The sequence below is a fragment of the Pan paniscus genome, chromosome 18 (genome assembly GCF_029289425.2).
Source record: "Pan paniscus chromosome 18, NHGRI_mPanPan1-v2.0_pri, whole genome shotgun sequence".
Classification (NCBI taxonomy): domain Eukaryota; kingdom Metazoa; phylum Chordata; class Mammalia; order Primates; family Hominidae; genus Pan; species Pan paniscus.
In genome coordinates this window covers 92,875,313-92,893,682 of record NC_073267.2, presented here as the reverse complement: position 1 = coordinate 92,893,682, position 18,370 = coordinate 92,875,313, and the positions used below count along the sequence as shown (strand labels likewise).

The 18,370-nt window shown below is 43.1% G+C and overlaps 1 protein-coding gene across 3 annotated transcripts in view; it reads right to left on the bottom strand.

Annotated features, from left to right (window-relative positions):
* Positions 1-18,370, bottom strand: part of CDH13 (cadherin 13) — a 1,163,636-nt gene that overhangs the window by 647,905 nt on the left and 497,361 nt on the right. For all 3 annotated transcript variants that reach the window (XM_003820879.5, XM_063597784.1, XM_003820881.5), the window contains one exon: positions 17,369-17,485. In XM_003820879.5, coding sequence (XP_003820927.1) covers positions 17,369-17,485 — 117 coding nt within the window. The remainder of the gene's footprint in view (positions 1-17,368; positions 17,486-18,370) is intronic.

Sequence of the window (18,370 nt, the reverse complement as noted above, 5' to 3'; positions counted from 1 at the left end):
CAGTAGAGACGGGGTTTATTCATGTGGGTCAGGCTGGTCTTTGAACTCCCAGCCTCAGGTGATCTGCCCGCCTCGGCCTCCCAAATGGCTGGGATTACAGGTATAAGCCACTGCGCCCGGCCCCTTTACTCTTTTATCACCTTGTAGAGAGACCACTGGAGTTGGCCTTTTTTGACCATTTATTCAGTCAAAAAATATTTATTGAGAGCCTAGTCCACCAGACATATCCCAGATGCTGAAGATAAAAGGGTAAACAAGAAAAACTGAGATTCTGCTATCTTGGGGTTTGCTGCATAGAAGGGGAGAGAGATAATGCATAATCAATTGAACAAATACTTAATTAATCACTGGTGTGATCAGTGCTCTGGAGAAGGACTAGGTGGACGGCTACACATGAGGAAGGACCTGATTCAGTTTGGGGAATTGAGCAAAGCTTCCCCGAGGAGGTAACGTTCAACCTCAGACCCAAGGGATGAATAGGAGGCAGCTGGATGAAGAATGGCCCAAGGCGGCCAGGCACTGTGGCTCACACCTGTCATCTAAGCACTTTGGGAGGCCCAGGTGGGTCCTGAGGTCAGGAATTCGAGACCAGCCTGGCCAACAGGGCAAAACCCCACCTCTGCTAAAAAATAAAAAACTTAGCCGGGTGTGGGGGCACACACCTGTAGTTCCAGCCACTCAGGAGGCTGAGACAGGAGAATGGCTGCAACCCAGAAGGCGGAGGCTGTGGTGAGCTAAGATTGCACCGCTGCACTTTAGCTGGGTGATAGGATGAGACTCCATTTCAAAAAAAAAAACAAAAACAAAAACAAACAAACAAACAAAAAATGGTTCAGGCACACGGACAACTTAATGTAGAACTTATGCTCACCAGATAGCCCGTTTCAGTTATATCCGTTGTTCTCCCCAAACAAAACAGTGGGATATACAGGTGGGAAACTTGTACTGGTACATCCCCACTTTCTGGGGCTTTTCAGCCAGTGCTTTCCTATTCAAAGACTGGGTGGGTCCTGCAGTGTGCTCTGACACTGGAGGAGGGAGTGCATGGGGGAGTTGCTAGTTGAGCTCCTAAAGTGAAAGCACATATACACATGGAATACTATGCAGCCATAAAAAAGAATGAATTTATGTCCTTTGCAGGGACATGGATAAAGCTGGAAGCCATCATTCTCAGCAAACTAAGACAGAACAGAAAACCAAATGCCGCATATTCTCACTTGTAAGTGGGAGCTGAACAGTGAGAACACATGGACACAGGGAGGGGAACGTCACACACTGGGGCCTGTCGGGGGTTGGGGACAAAAGGAGAGAGAGCATTAGGACAAATACCTAATGCACACGGGGCTTAAAACGTAGATGATGGGTTGATAGGTGCAGCAAACCACCATGGCACATGTATACCTATGTAACAAACCTGCACATTCTGCACATGTATCCCAGAACTTAAAGTAAAAACAAACAAACAAACAAACAAACAATCAACCTCTAAGAACACTGCGAAGAGAAATGAAAATATAAAGAATAAGATTAGTCTCAGTAGAAATGATCCTATAGAGATTGTGAACATGCTGACATCAATTATGTCAAGCTTATGCTGAGGCTCCTAAAAACCCTGGGACATCCCCAGGCTCAGGGCAGCCATTCCTAGGACAATGAAGGCTCAGAATACTGGGTGTAGGCAAAAGGGCACCACAGTGAGAGAGCAGAGATTTATTAAGGACTGTTCCCATCTTCTGATCCCAGAAAAATCATTTTCTGTCTTATCTATAAAGTGAGGTATTTGGAGCAGCCCACCTCCAGAGCCCCTCCAGCTTTAATATTCTCTGATCTCACTGAATCAGGAGAGGGAGAAGATATAAATGTTGATAAATATAAATACAACAAAAAAGTATTCATAGCTTCAAGGCGGATTCCTCTGCAACAGGAAGGGAAATAGTGGATACTTCAGAGACTCTGGTTCATTGGGAACTTCAAATGAGAATGGATGTGAAAATTGTCTGTTTAGCAATTGTACATCAATAGACCAAGATAACTGGTCATTTTTCATGTGGCAGATCTTCCTTTATCTGGCAAAAAAATACATTGCTGGGCATTCTTGGTGCCTTAAACCTTGGGTCAGTCCGTTCCCAGGAGGGAGAAACAAGGGTAAGAAACAAAAATCGTGAGGTGTTCTTCAGTCATTTTATGTCATGCTCTATGCCTTAAGATATATCAGATTGGCCAGGTACAGCGGCTTGCACCTGTAATCCCAGCACTTTTGGAGGCCCAGGCGGGTGGATCACCTGAGGTCAGGAGTTCGAGACAAGCCTGGCCAACATGGCAAAACCCCTTCTCTACCAAAAGTACAAAAATTAGCCACGGCGTGGTGGCAGGTGCCTGTAATCCCAGCTACCCTGGAGGCTGAGGCAGGAAAATCACTTGAACCTGAGAGAGCGAGGTTGTAGTGAGCCAAGATCACACCACTGCACTCCAGCCTGGGCAAGAAGAGCACGACTCCATCTCAAAAAAAAGAAAAAAGATACATCAGATGAGAAAGTGAACAGACCTATCTGTGGGTCCCTTCAGAGGCAGTAGATTCCACATTAGAAGCCCTGAAACTCAACGTTGGCCATAGCAACGGTCTGCCATACCACGTGTTGATGAAGGACATGAAGAAGGTTGCTGAGACATTGGCAAGTGGAAAATCCATGAGCACAAGACAGTCATGTGTAGGAATAGGTATGATTAGAGTAGAGCTCCTCAAAGTGTGGGCCATGGAGCTGGGCTTGTCAGCAGTGCCAGGAGGCTTGTTGGAATGTTAACAGTTAGGTGTCACCCCAGACCTATGGGATCTAAACCTCTGGTGGTACAGCCTGATGCTGTGTCTTTATGAATGTATATGCACTTTAAAAATAGAGAGGCAAAGCCCTCGGATGTCTACAGTGGTTATCCCCAGTTGTGGGACTCAGGCATATTTATTTATTTATAGATGGAGTTTTCCTCTTGTTCCAGGCTGGAGTGTAATGGTATGATCTTGGCTCACCACAACTTCTGCCTCCTGGGTTCAAGCAATTCTCCTGCCTCAGCCTCCAGAGTAGCTGGGATTACAGGCATGCACCACCATGCCTAACTAATTTTGTATTTTTAGTAAAGATGGGGTTTCTCCATGTTGGTCAGGGTGGTCTCGAACTCCCGACCTCAGGTGATCCACCCGGTCGGCCTCCCAAAGTGTTGGGATTACAGGCATGAACCACTGCGCCTGGCCTGATATTTTTATATTATTATTTTTAAATGTGTATTTTTCTCTAAAGTTTCTACAGTAAACACATATTACTCTTATAATAAGAAAAAAAAAGTCATTTGCAAAAGGAAAAAACAGATGTATTTCATGGCATGTTAGGAATGATTTCCAGATGCAAATAACAAAATAAAAGCACCACTTGTGATGAATTTCAAGTTGTCAAATAAATGAACTAAAAATTGAGCAACACAGAGCCTGTGAATTGTGTAAACTAATGCATAGCCAGCATCAGCATTCAAAGAAGAGATTACTAAGAAGAAATGTATTTAAAATGAATTTGAGGCTAGAAGGCCAACAGTGAACACAGCTGTTACATATTTCTTAGCTAGTAGAAAAAAATAAAATAAAAGTTTTCAAATTCACAGCAAGGAAGGACTAAAGTAAAATCCCTAGGCATGGATGAGTCAGGGACACTGGGAAGAGACGTGTGACACGCTGGTGTTCCCTCAGGCCTGTCACTGGTGCAAAATGAATCCGTCTTTCCAAGAACAACCCTCCACATAACCTGTTCGCCCACCTCCATGCAACATACAGCACGCAGGTGGATCTGTCACCTCTGGGAAGAGTTCTCTTTTATTTCAAAGAGGAGCAGTACAGCAGCCTCAGCACAGAGCAAACTATGGGGAGGTGGATAAAACAGTTCCTTCAGTTTCACAGTCTACATTCCCACAAAGTAACACCTCCGCAGGTTACTTTGTTCAGCGTCCTATAGAGGCATAATGTCCCAGCTAAGAGGGGACCTTCCTCTACCTCCTCACTCATCACTGTCCACTTGCTTGCCAGTGTTGCCTGGTATCCCCCACCATGGCCCTTCACTGTGCCCTCTTTCCAGTCCTTCTGCCTCTCCCCTGCCCGGGAGCCCTTCGTCACCCTCCTGGATTTCTGTCACAGCCTCCCTCTTTGTCACCCCTGCTCCTAGTTTTCTCAGCCTTCAGGTGTTACCCAGCGTAACAGGACTAAACTTCCTGAAATGCAAATCTGATCATGTGATTCCCCAATGTATAACACTTAGTCATCCGTAGAAAAAGGTCCAAATTCCATACAGTAGTTTTTACAATTTTTCCTCTTCCAGTCTTTGATGATTTCTCCAAGTTTATTTGTGACAATTTCCTCCTTGCATCACAGCCACGTTGAATTATTCTCAGCTCTCTGGACAGACCACCGTCCCTCTTGCCCGTAGATACTGGATCATGTTCTTCCCACTGCCTGGAGAGCGCTTTCTTCCCATCTCGGCTTCGCGTTGCCTGCTCTTAGGCGTCCTTCAGAAGTCCTCTTCGGAATTACTTCTTCTGCCTTCTCGATTTTTCCAAGACCCCACAGCACCCCATCACAGCGCTTGTCTGCCTGTTTACAGCTCTGCCCCCTCTCCTAGGATGGGCATTCTTCTCGGGGGAATCCATAAGCAGTAGCCAGTGCAGTGCTTGACACATAGTAGTTGCTCAGTAAGTATTTCTGAATTAATGCAGCTCAATTTTCAGCCTAGGGAGAGTGTTTGCCTGCTCAAGAGGCGTCAACTGACTCTCTTTCTTCATCACTTGTCCCAAACCACCCGATGCAACAGAAGACGGCAACATCTTTAATGCAACACTCACAGATGGGAACAATTAAACCCGCATTCAAGCGTTCTTCTGTCTCCTCCATTACTGGTTGCAGAAGTGGGCCAAGCGCAGATACCCAGGAGGGACTGTTCCCAGCCACCCAGACTCACATCACGTCTTTCCCCCAGGACCCTATTTGGGAACCAGAGCTAGCTCCAAGCCGGAAAAGAAAATAAAAGAAGTTCTTCATTCATTCCTCCCGTCTTAAAAAAAAACCTAAAAAACAAAAAACAACCCTTTATTGGTCTGTTTCCCATCTCCATCCAGTTCTACTTCAATCCTCTTCAAAACTTGGACTAGTAATTGGACCAGTAATTGGACCGTGAAAAGGCCAGTCCATCCCCACTGCGCCCTGAGCCCCACTCCTTCACGGCCCTTATCGACTGAGTCAGTTGCGGCCTCATCACTGAGAAAAACGGGCAGTGATCTCTCTTAATTACACCGAAGTTGGCTTTTTCTGCTTTCACTTTCATTCCTTGTGGCTCTCTTTGAACAGGGTTGTCAGCGGAGATACCAACAAAAAAAAGTGTTGTCTGAAGCGAGGCAGTGGCTTTTCTTGCCAGACAAAGAAAGCCGTTTTTTGCTTGTCAACATGTGGTCTATTTGTTAAACGAAGACACGACCTCCGGCTTTGACTCAGCGCACAAACACGCACATCAAATAAATGTTGGCGAGGTTAACCTCATTTCTCCTCACTTCACAGAGAATTTTATCACTCCCTTCCTCATTTTCCAGGTAGAACTGGGACAATTGCTGCAGAATTTTCCAGCCTTAGGAGAGTGACTTGGATTTTTCTGTGCCAAGGAGAAGCGTGGTGGAGCTTTGCTTTTATGTTGCACTTGCTGCATGACCTTGGACAAGTCACTTAACACCTGCAACAGGCAGAGTTGTCAAAAAATGATCCTCACTACTAAACTGGGCATGAGACCAGCTGCAACCCGGGGTGAACAGGTGGGTGTGGAAGCCACTTCTCCACAATGGAGGGCTTCACTCAAGCCTAGCTCCCCTGGGACCCAAGTGCCCCCTGACCCCTTCCAGTGTCACGGTCCCTGAGTCCCAAGGCCAGTGCCATGCTGAAGTCAACCCTACTCCTTCATGGAAGTCCATTGTTAAACATTTAGAGATTTTCTAAGCTGCTAGCTTGAAACTGGCCGCTGTGGGAGAATTTATGCCAAAGTAGCTGTAAACACTCCAACTCAAGGCTTCCAGCCTCCGAGAGCCAGTTTTCCAGCACACCCCTGTCCAAAGCATCTGACTTTGAACTTTGGAATCTCAGATAACTCCTATGAATCTGGGTACCTGCATTCAGGCTGCGGAACATCCCTGGTGTTTGATCATCTGTCCACTAACAAGATTGTACTGAAGCTGTCCGGCAGAGAAGGAACAGCTATGGGAGCCGAGTTTCTCCCCTGGCAGACCTCCCTGTGGAATGAGGCGGATGGTGAGCTATGCTTCTCATCCTTGGCTCACCCCTGGCTTGTATGTTTCTCCTTCCTCTAGTGAAGTCTATTTCTTTCTTTCTTTTTTTTTTTTTTTTTTGGAGACAGAGTCTCGCTCTGTAGCCCAGGCTGGAGTGCAGTGGCGCGATCTCGGCTCACTACAAACTCTGCCTCCTGGGTTCACACCATTCTCCTGCCTCAGCCTCCCGAGTAGCTGGGACTACAGGCGCACACCACCACGCACGGCTAATTTTTGTTGTATTTTTTAGTAGAGACAGGGTTTCACCATGTTAGCCAGCATGGTCTCGATCTCCTGACCTCATGATCCGCCTGCCTCGGCCTCTCAAAGTGCTGGGATTACAGGCATGAACCACCGAGCCCAGCCAAAGTCTATTTCTTTTTTTTTTTTAATTTCTATAGGTTGTTGGGGTACAGGTGGTGTTTGGTTACATGAATAAGTTCTTTAGTGGTGATTTGTGAGATTTTGGTGCACCCATCACCCGAGCAGAATACACGGCACCCTGTTTACAGTCTTTTATCCCTCTCCCCTCTCCCATCCTTTCCTCCCAGTCCCCAAAGTCCATTGTATCATGCCTATGCTTTTGCGTCCTCATAGCTTAGCTCCCACGTGTCAGTGGAGACATAGGATGTTTGGTTTTCCATTCCTGAGTTACTTCACTTAGAATAATAGTCTCCAATCTCATCCAGGTTGCTGCAAATGCCATTAATTCATTCCTTTGGATGGCTGAGTAGTATTCCATCATATATACATATGTCACAGTTTCTTTATCCACTTGTGGATTGATGGGCATTTGGTTACATGATTTTGCAATTGTGAATTGTGCTGCTATAAACGTGTGTGTGCAAGTATCTTTTTCATACAATGACTTCTTTTCCTCTGGGTAGATACCCAGTACTGGCATTGCTGGATCAAATGGTAGTTCTAGTTTTAGTCCTTTCAGGAATCTCCACACTGTTTTCCATAGTGGCTTAGCTCATGCCATGTGCTATTTTGAAATCCATCCAGAGCCCTGGTACAATTGCAGGTGACACAAAAAGGCAACTCAGTGTGTACCACAAATAGACTGTATTGCAAGATACTTCTGCACCTTGGTCATGCTCAGTTCAGAGCCTCCACTGTACAACAGGGACATAATATTGATTTCTGAGGGTACTTATGAGAGTCAAATGACCATTTGTGTGAGTGTGCTATGCAAACAGCAAAGACCCATGGAAGCTTTAAGCATTCACACACATTGTGGTGGATAGATCACTGATGTGGCATTGAAGAGTCTTGGATTTGGGTCTCAGCATTGCCGTTCTTTAAGAGGGTTACCCTGGGCAAGTTACTTAATCTCTCTTGATTTCCACTTTCTCATCTGAGAAATGAGTGTAGGATTGCCTACTTTATAGGGCTGTTGTAAAACCTAAGCAGGACAGTAGGGTTAGCCATGTTTGGCTTAGATCCAGACATTCATTAGGTAGTGAAGATTCTAGTCCAATTTGAAAATTCTTCAACAACCCTGAGTCTGGATGCTAACTCAAGCTGAAATGCCAGGTCCTTGAATGTTCACAAATAATTAAATATAAATTCAGTCTGAGGCCAAATGTTCATAATTACAATAAAATTCTAGGAACCTTTAAAATGGAGAACCGAAAGGGTGATAAACTCGGGGTTAAAAATATTGCTTCCTCCTCGGGCTCAGATGCCTTTATTTGCGGGATGTAGATCATGGAGGGAAGTTTTGCATATATATGTATTTGGCAAAAAGCCAAAACCACCCGATTATGTTTTATCATTAATTAAAGTTTGCAGGAGGGCAACATTTGCGAATGGTGAATATAGCTTTTATTAGACTTAGCAAAAATAAGTTAGAATTGACTGTGTTCAGTTGTGAAAAAAGATAAAAGTTATGAGTGTTTTCATTTAATTGGAATTAAAACACCATCATATACATAGGCAAATTCAGAAATACAGTCATGTAACTCTCTCTCTTTCTCTCTCTTCCCCCACCCCATCCCCACATAAAATCCATCAACATCAAATCTATCAAAATCTACTGGCTGGGCACAGCGTCTCATGCCTGTAATCCCAGCACTTTGGGAGGCCGAGGCAGGTGGATCACCTGAGGTCAGGAGTTCCAGAGCAGCCTGGCTAACATGGTGAAAGCTCATCTCTCCTAAAAATACAAAAATTAACTGGGCATGGTGGTGGGCGCCTGTAATCCCAGCTACTTGGGAAGCTGAGGCAGAATTGCTTGAACCTGGGAGGCAGAGGTTGCAGTGAGCCAAGATTGTGCCACCGCACTCCAGCCCGGGTGACAGAGCGAGACACTGTCTCAAAGAAAAAAAAAAATCTACTAAGAATGCTTATATGACCTGACGTAATAGTTGACTGCCAAGCAATTTATCTGGTGGCCTCATTACCAATTTAGAAAATTAAAATTTGCTGGAAATATCCAGACTGATCATATAATGGTCTATTAATTCCATTCTAACAACAAAGCAGGCTATGATCACTTTAATTAATCAGTAAGCAGTGAATGTCTATGTTAATCAGCCATATATATGGCTAGAATTCAATTCAGAGAATATTTGAGTCTCTACTCTGTGTTAGGCCCTGTCCTGGGCCACCGCATCTGATGAATTACAGTTAGTGGGAAGGCAGGGAAGGACATTGTCTCTCAAAATGTGTTAAGTGCCATCAAAGATGTATAAACAATGTATAAAAGAGATCAAGTAAAATTCCATGGGCCGGGCTCAGTGGGTCACACCTGTAATCCCAGCACTTTGGGCAGCCGAGGCAGGTGGATCACTTGAGGCCAGGAGTTTGAGACCAGCCTGACCAATATGGTGAACCCCCATCTCTACCAAAAATACAAAAGTTGGCCAGGCATGGTGGTGCATACCTGTAATCTCAGCTATTAGGGAGGCTGAGGCATGAGAATCTCTTGAACCCAGGAAGCAGAGGTTGCAGTGAGCACAGATCATGCCACTGCATTCCAGTGTGGGTGACAGAGCGAGACTCTGTCTCAAAAACATAATTCCACTGAGGAGAGACTGTATCAAAAATAGGCCTTATTTACATTAGCACCATCTGATAAAAATACAACGTGAGCCATATTAATAATTTAATACTTTTCTGGCAGCCACGTTAAAAAAAAAGTGAAAAGAAATACAAGGGATTTGTTTCCAAATGAAATCAATATGAAGATTATTAAGGAGACATTTTCCATTTTTTTGTGTTCGTGTGATAAGCTTTTGAAATCCAATGTGTATTTTACACTTACAAAACATCTCAGTGTGGACATTGCCTTTTCAGTAAAAAATATTTTATCTGTAAATAGATTAAAATGTATCATGAAAAAGGTACATTCACCTGCCAAGTTGTCCCAATAATGGTATGAAGTGTTACTTTTTGAGCCTCAATTAAAATTAGTAAAGATTTTATAACTGCATTGACCACATGTGGTTAGTGGGTACCATATTGGGCTGTGTAGAGGCAGAACTTCCTGCAATAATATCAATGTTCCATGGGACAGTGCAGCCTTAGAGTGTGAATGTGGGCTGCTCCTAAGGAATAAGGATACAGAGGGTGTATCCCAGGAAGAAGTGACAGTTCAAAGACTTGGAAATAGGAAAGGCTTATGTGTAGCTATGGCTGCTGAATGTAGAAATAAACTGTGATGTTCATCTCAAGAAGAATTTTTGAGCACTGAGCCTTTGGGCATCTTAGATACTCTGTATTCCAATTTTTCTCCTATACTCTAGCCTATGGTAAGTTTTAGTTATTGAATAAAACTGCTAGTTGCCTTAAAAGGGGGAAATTAAGGCCAGGTGCTCATGCCTGTAATCCCGGCCCTTTGGGAGGCCGAGGCAGATGGATCCAGATGAGTCTGGCCAACATGGTGAAACCCTGTCTCTACTAAAAAAATACAAAAATTAGCTGGGTGTGATGGCATCCACCTGTAGTCCCAGTTAGGGAGGCTGAGCAGGAGAATTGCTTGAAGCTGGGAGGCGGACGTTGCAGTGAGCAGAGATTGCACCAATGCACTCCAGCCTGGTGACAGAGAAAGACTCTGTCTCAAAAAAAAAAAAAAAAAGGGGGGGGGGGGGTGTTGGGGGATGGGTGGGGGATAGAAATTAAGCAGATGTAAATTTCTGAGAAAAGTGTATATAGTTAGACATAGATAAAGGGTACAAAACAATAGCTTTTAAAAGAGGTAGAGGGATGACAGCAATTACTGGGTTACCCTAGACAACCCAGTAAGTGCCTGATCATAAAATCAATCAGGCAACAGCAAGTAAACCTGAGTCTGCATTTCAGGAGAGGGGTGATGGAGAGGTGCTGGGGCTTCAGTACCAGCTTTCTGGTCCAGCCTCTAAGGATATAGCTTGGCCTTCGTGGGTCTTCAAAGTGAGGCAAATGGCTATTAAATAGAATAAAACAAATTAAATTCCAAGACTATCAGACTCCTTGGCACCTATTCGCATGGGTGGGCATAAATCTCAGGTACAGAGTATCTGGATGCAGTGAGACCTCTAAGAATCAGACGCACAGAACACTGAGGAACATGGCAGAGCTGATGTAAATTACCGTCATGTCTGACTTACGTTCATGACACAATCAAAGCGGAGTCCTGGTTGAGTGGTTTTCATGATTAAGTCTAATGATCAATGTTGATTCCCTTTACAAAGAGCACTTGGTCCAGTTACATATTTCTTCTATCCTGGGTTAAAGATGGCCTTCTAAATGCCCATTCTACCAATTTATAGGGTCTTTAAAACAGGATTTTCTGTAAAAAAAGTACTTTCATTGGTTTTGATGACAAGGGTTTGTGATGAAAGCAGAATCTCTAATAAGCATTTCATAAATGACTTGTCTTTCAAACTTAATATAAAACAGAATAAAATACATCTCCCAAAGACCTCCTTGCTGGCTTACAGATTTAAAGTCCCCTGCTCTCAATCAATCGGGCCCAAGAACTCAAAAATCTTTAAAGATGCAATCAATTATTTATCAGTGAAAGTTGGTAAAACTGAGAAATTATTTATGGCCCAAATTTTGAAATAGTCATACTTTGAAGGGGGAGGGGAAAAAAGCCACTTTGGGATCTGCATGTTCCTCTCCAGAGCACTCACTGTCAGCTCCTCCCTGCTGTCTAGAGTTCAAAAATGGAAAGAAAATCACAGGTATGAGCAAGTATGTTCATGACTGGGTGTTTTAACTTGTCTTCCAAAACTATGACAGATAGTCTAGGGCAGAATGTACCATGGAAAAGAGCCAGAAATTAGGAGGCAAACTCATTTTCTCTGGGCTGGCAGTGATCTCTCGGGTTGTCTCCTGTGTGTGTGTGGGGGGGTCATACACCCCCTTATACTCCCCACCTGCTATCTAAGTGAGTAGCAGTGATTTGGAATCTCAGGGTTGTAATATGATTCCCTCGTATTATGGAAAAGCAGATCCCAAATTCTAGTAGTTTAGCTACATACCAACTAATTAATTACTTGGCAGACAGATAAATTATGTATCAGTCAAGACACTTTTTCTCATCCCTGGAGCTGCCTGCATAACCCTGCTGTGGGTATTCAGTTCTATACAGCAGGATATCCAATTGTGAAAAACCCTCCACCAAGGGCTAACTTGCCACAGCACCTTGCTTTTGATGTCTTCATTCTTCAGGATATGAGTCTCCTTTCTTTAAAGGAATTCGGGTTGTAATAAAATATGACCAAAAAAATCAAGAACCAGTTACTTACTTTGTCTCCATTCACCCTCTTGAAATGCAAGACAAATGATTTAAAAGGCGTTTTTGGGCCCGCATGCTAACTCCTGTGTCTTTTATGATAATTTTATATTTAGTTAAACTTAATTTTTCCAAACATTTTATTAAAAATTTCCAAATGCAGAGAAAACTTGAAAGAATTGTACAGCAAGTACCCATATGTTCACCAACTTATATTCTACCACTAACATTTTAATATACTTCCTTTATCACATATCAGATATCGATCTATTGATCCAACCCTCTGTCCATCTTATTTTTGAGTGCATTTCCAAGAATTGTACCTAATTTTAATGCTGTTTTAAAAAGAGAAATTGTCAGTGAAGATATTTCATTCCACGGAAGAGTATTCTCAGATTGGGCTTAGTATTTCTTGAGGATACTGGTTAAGAGCACAGACTTTGAAATCTCAAAAAGCAGTAACAAAGCTTGGCTCTGTTATGAACTAGCTGTGTGGCTTTGGACAGGTTACGTCACCTCTGAGTCTCATTACCTTCATTGGCATGCTGGAAAATGACCCTCATGTGGTTGTTATCATAAGAATTCAACATAATAGATGAAAAGTGCTTAGCACAGTTCTGGACAAATAATGACTATGTGCTGATATTGTCACCTCTTTTGTAATCCCACAAGATCAATGATTCTGTCTGTTTTCTCCTCCATTAAATTCCCAGCCCCTAGCACAGTTCCTTATAAAAAACAGATGCTGAATGTATGCTTGTTGATATGAATTACGTTGAATTTCAGAGGTTTTTCCTCCTGGGATGCAGGAACTACTTATTAATGGAGAGAGAGAGGCAAGTACAGGGGGTTTCAAAAGCCCAAGACATGAGAAAGCTAGTTCAGGAAATGAGGTAAAAGCAGAGGATGAAACGAAGTATGCAAAAAAAAAAATAGATATATTAGTTTTGGTGAGGAAGCAGAAGTGATCAGTGCCCTGTCCACATCCTCTATGTGTCAGCTTTTCAGTGCAGACCAGCAGACTGGTGGCTGCTGCACAGAATCCTTTTTGTCTAAGGTTCTCCTCCAAACCTCCGCAGGCTGTCGAGTCAGTGCACAGAGTGCAGGGCAGACCTGATATGCCAGGGAATTTACACCCCTGGAAGCGGCCCTCCACCAATGACTGCTGGGAGTAGAAATACCCCAGCTGGTGTCAAAGTATCCCAGTGCCATCACCTGGGGGTGGTGTAACGCTGACAGTGTGTCCCACACCATGTTAAAGTTAGCCCCTGAGATTACAATCCAGTCACCCACAGGGGTAGCTGGCTTCATAAACAAGCTTCTCTCCTAGCTGCCTTCCCTTCTCCACGTCTCTCCCTTACTTTATTACAAATATTTCCTCCACCTCTCAAATGAACGGCCTTCATTTGAATTCTTGTCTTGCGGTCCACTTCTAGGGGAAGCCAAAGACAAACGTCTTTATACTTTTAGAGCTGCAGAATCTCTTCTTCAAATGGCATTCTATATCGAAGTCTAATACGTAATATTCATAAAATTAGAGGTGTCCTGACTTAGAGATTTTTTGGAAGCGTGGTGGTGTTTGGAGGCCAGAGCTCTGCCTCTGTGGTCTTCCTTCCCTTCTCCCCGCCTCCCCAGCACTCACTGAAAACACCTACGTCCTCTTCCACAGCTCTGCAGAGCACAGCTTGTCAGCTGTGGTGGAGCTGATGAGGATAAGACAGGAGATATAAAGAGTAAGACAGATAAATAGAAACAAGCAGGAACAAAAAGGAAAATATGTACCTTCAAAGGCATAAAAAGCATGGACAAATAAATAGTTTTTGCAAAGCAGTGCAGTAATTCTACAAAAAACATCTAGAGGTTTTGAAGGCTCTTGCACATTGTCTAGTTAGTAGCCTACCACACTTAGAAGCAGTTGCTTTGTAGAGAATCTAAGTTGAGAACAAGTATGGGCAAAACATAAGGGGCTAAGAAGAGGTGAGTCCTCAGCTTGGAAACCAAATTGCTTTTTGAAGCTGTAATAAGTAAAAAAAAACAATGCAGAAGAATGTTCCCAATTAGCTGCATGCTTATGGACCCATTGAATAGCTCAAGAAAAGAGGCTTGTGAGAAAATTCACCCAAATATACCCCGGAGGAAATTGTGTGTAATTGAAGAAAACTATAGGATGGCTACATAATTTATTGTCTAAATCTGGACATGGCAGATTTGGATGACAGGTGTAAACTGGGATTTTCCAGGCAACTGAAATGTGATTGTCTTATTATAACCTAATTAATGGAATTGCAACTGAAAGTATTGTGTACTAGTGGTGGACAGGGGGAGAAAGTGCATTTCAGGTCAGCCCTCTATAAATTTGAGTGTGCATCACACGCACCTAGAAGCTGTGTAAAAACGCAGATTCCTGGCTTTAACCCCAGAGTTTTTGGCTCAGTGGTTTTGGGGTGGGACATGAAAATATGCATTTCTAGCAAGCTCCCAGGGGATGCTAATGCAGCTGGTCCACAACCACTCTTGGAGGACTGCTTAAGACCAGCAGTCCTCCACCTCGGCTGCATATCTGAATCACCTCAGATATTTTAACATATATTGATGCATGGTCCTCACCCCCACCCCAGTGGAATCAATCTCTGAGGGTGGAGCCCTGACATCTGCATTTTAAGTGTCTCTGCTGATTCTGATGCATGGTGAGAGTTGAGAAGCCCAGGATTATCTAAAAGAAAACTGAAAAACGAGAATGCATCTTGAGTCTCAGAAACTGTTTGGGCAGAGCTTTGAAGAAGCGGGGAGTCAGGTCCCTTGGCATCTGGCATCTTGGGCTCCCAGGAAACCTGTCTAGAAAAGGATCATCACAGTGGCTAGGGCTGCCCAAGGGGACAGGGCTATCCCTTTAGAGCAGCTCTGCTTCCCTTTGTGTCATGTCCCAGACTCTTAAGAAGATTTTTGCTTAGAGAAAGCTATCTTTGGCACAGTGGGAGTTTAAAATGATAAATATAATGATTACCAGGATATTGGATTAGCACTTCTTTCAATTTGCAATAAAGATCAATTTTTTGTTTGTTTGTTTGTTTGACACAGAGTCTCACCCTGTCGCCCATGCTGGAGTACAGTGGCATGATCCCGGCTCACTGCAACCTCCACCTCCTGGGTTCAAGTGGTTCTCTTGCCTCAGCTTCCCAAGTAGCTGGGATTACAGGCGTGCCATGACACTGGCTAATTTTTGTATTTTTAGTTGAGACAGGGTTTCGCCACATTGGCCAGGATGGTCTTGAACTCCTGACCTCGGGTGATCCTCCCGCCTCAGCATCCCAAAGTGCTGGGATTACAGGCGTGAACCACCGTGCCCGTCCAAGATCAATTTTCAATAGTCCAAGTCACCTTTGTTCAGATCACCACCAAACTCCCCTCTTAGTGGGTCTCTTTGCTTCCACTCCTCTCTACTGCTCTGCTACCACTAATCATTCTCTACAAGGCAGCCAGGATGATCTTTCAAAACACGCAGTCTTCTGGGGAAACCTTCCAGTGGTTCCCTGCTGCATGCACGATGAAACCCCAACTCCTCATCCAAGGGCAGGCTGGCCTTTCTGATTTCACTTTTACCACTGCCATCCTTGCTTACTCTCATGCAACCCAGGCATGTTGCGACTCTACTACGCGCTATTCTTTCCCATCTTCAGGCCTTTGCATGTAGACTCACCTCTGCCAAAGATGCTGTTCAACCAGATATTCCTGTAACTGTTCCTTTCTCACCCTTCCAGTCTCCCCTCAAACATCAGTACCTCCGACCAGCCATCACAGCCATCTGCGTGAAGATTCCCTCCTCCCTCTACTCCTTCATCCTGCCATTTGCTCTTTTTTTTTTCACATCATCCCATTGCTGATTTTCACAGCGTTTGTCATACTCTGCAATGTTCTTGTTTCTGTCTTCCCACTAGCATGTTAGCTTTATTATCTGCTTCTTCACACCCAGTCCCAAGCTTGGAGTCCAGCATACAACATGTACTGTGTATTTAATGAATTAGTAGTTCAATAGCAACTGCCATTAAGATCATTCATTTAACCAACCACCATTTTTTGAATTCCAGGCTCACCAATGTCTGATACAGTAAGTTCCTTTTCAAACATTTAATTTCTGACTCCCTTGTTCTTTGTTCTCGAGATCAACTTCCTTGTCCCTTCTTCTAAGCTACCTGCTCTGTAAACAACTTCTCCCATTAGTCCCAATCTGTGACTCACATCTCTTCCTTATTTGGAAAGAGTCCTCTTTAATCCTGGCTACCCATTCTGTAAACTGCCCCTCCAGTCGAAACAGCTCTTCCCAATGAAACTACCCTTCCCGCCTTTGCCGTGCCCTGACATGCCCAAACATGCCTTGTACCATAACAGACAGCCTCTCCCTTCCTGCCTAATTAGCCATATTCAATTTTAAACAGTGGCCAGTCAGGTCAGCTTAGATTGTGCAATCCAACTCCAGCCAATGGGGACAGGACACAGAAGCAGGGACTAACCACGTGAGGGATAAAAACCCCTTCCCTCTTTTGTTTGGTGTGCTCTCCCAGTGGCCAGAAGTGCAAGCAGCACCCTTCTGCAGAAGTAAATTGCCTTGCTGAGAAAACTCTTTTCCTGAGGGCTGGTTCTTCTTTGCGGCACTGAGCAGTTGTTTCTAACAACCAAAAAGTACAAACTGCTCAAAATTTGATTCTCCATGTTGACTCTCTTAAAGAGGGGAGAATGTACTGATGAGGCAGTATCAGTATTTTGGCACATTTAACAGTGACTATTTCTTCCTGGAAAAACTATTGTTCTGATTCATGGGATAGTGTTTTCCATATCTGGTTCTGGATATGGTTAGTATTATTTTATTCCCTTGATCTGGTTTAGTTTTTGGAAAACTGACCCAGTGGTATGCTTAGACCTAAATATTTGAAAAACACGATCTCAGTGAAGGCCACATGTCAACATACTACCATCCTAGGGGTCCCTATCTGGTAATCATCTGAATATAATCTATAAAAGCAATGAGCCTTGTTTCTTAACCATTGACATCTTCCTGCGTAATTTCAACATCATCTACCATGTTGATCCTGTAATATTCAAAGCTGCTATTGGTTTTTTCCAATTTCCTCTTTTGCATATGAATGATCTTCCAACATTCTTTTCATGACAAAACCATTTGGTCTCTTATCATAGAGAGATGAAGACTAATTCCAGCTGGTCACCAAGACAGTCATACTCAGTCTGCTTCCTGTGTGCTCATCTTTTCATAAAAACATGTTTTTGTCATTTGCTGTTTGTCTGACTTACCTTGCCAACATCTCTTGGGAAAGGCTGTCTCTGATTCTCTGGAATTAAAATGGGAGATACCACAATGGACCTCTTTTGTCTTGGGACAGGAGAAGTTCTTGCAAATTTAAATATATCCTAAAAGGGAAAACAAAATGATTGATTAAAATCTCCCATTGAAATGATGTATCAGTCTGCTCCGAGATAGAGTTCCTTTGTTGGGAAAGCATACAGCTGTTTGGAAAGTGTTCATTGTATTCCATCAAACCCTATTAGCATTACCAAGTACATTATTAGAATAATACTAAAGCTGACATTGTTATTCACTATAACTATCATTAAGCTATTTGAACACCCAACTTCCAAATCATTCTATTCACAAGGACAGTCTTGATTTATGCATCTCTCATTGCTTGCATATTGCTGTTCTTAATCTGCCTAGCTAGTGGATTACTCACCTGGTCAGGAATCTGGAGGACTTGCTTAGATATAAAATTTTATTTGATTTATAGCCAATAAAGAATTGGTTTTATAACAAATCCTAAGTGAAAAGAACAAAGTTAGATGCATCATATTGCCTGACTTCAAATTATACTACAAAGCTATAGTAACCAAAACAGGATATTACTGGTATAAATCTAGATTAATGGAACAGAACAGAGAATCCAGAACTAAAGCCACATACCTACAACCAACTGATCTTCAACAAAGTCGGCAAAAACGTATCATAGGGAAATGACGCTCTATTCAATAAATGGTGTTGGGCTAAACACCCATATGGAAAATTGGATAATCATATACCTAAGAGTGAAATTGGACCCACAGCCTTCACCATATACAAAAATTAACTCAAGATGGATTAAAGACTTAAACATAAGACCTGAAACTATAAAAATTCTAGAAGAAACCCTAGGAAAAACTCTTCTAGATATTGGCCTCGGCAAAGAATTTATGGCCCAGTCCTCAAAAGCAAACATGACCAAAAAAAAAAAAAAAATGGACAATTCAAACTTAATTAAACTA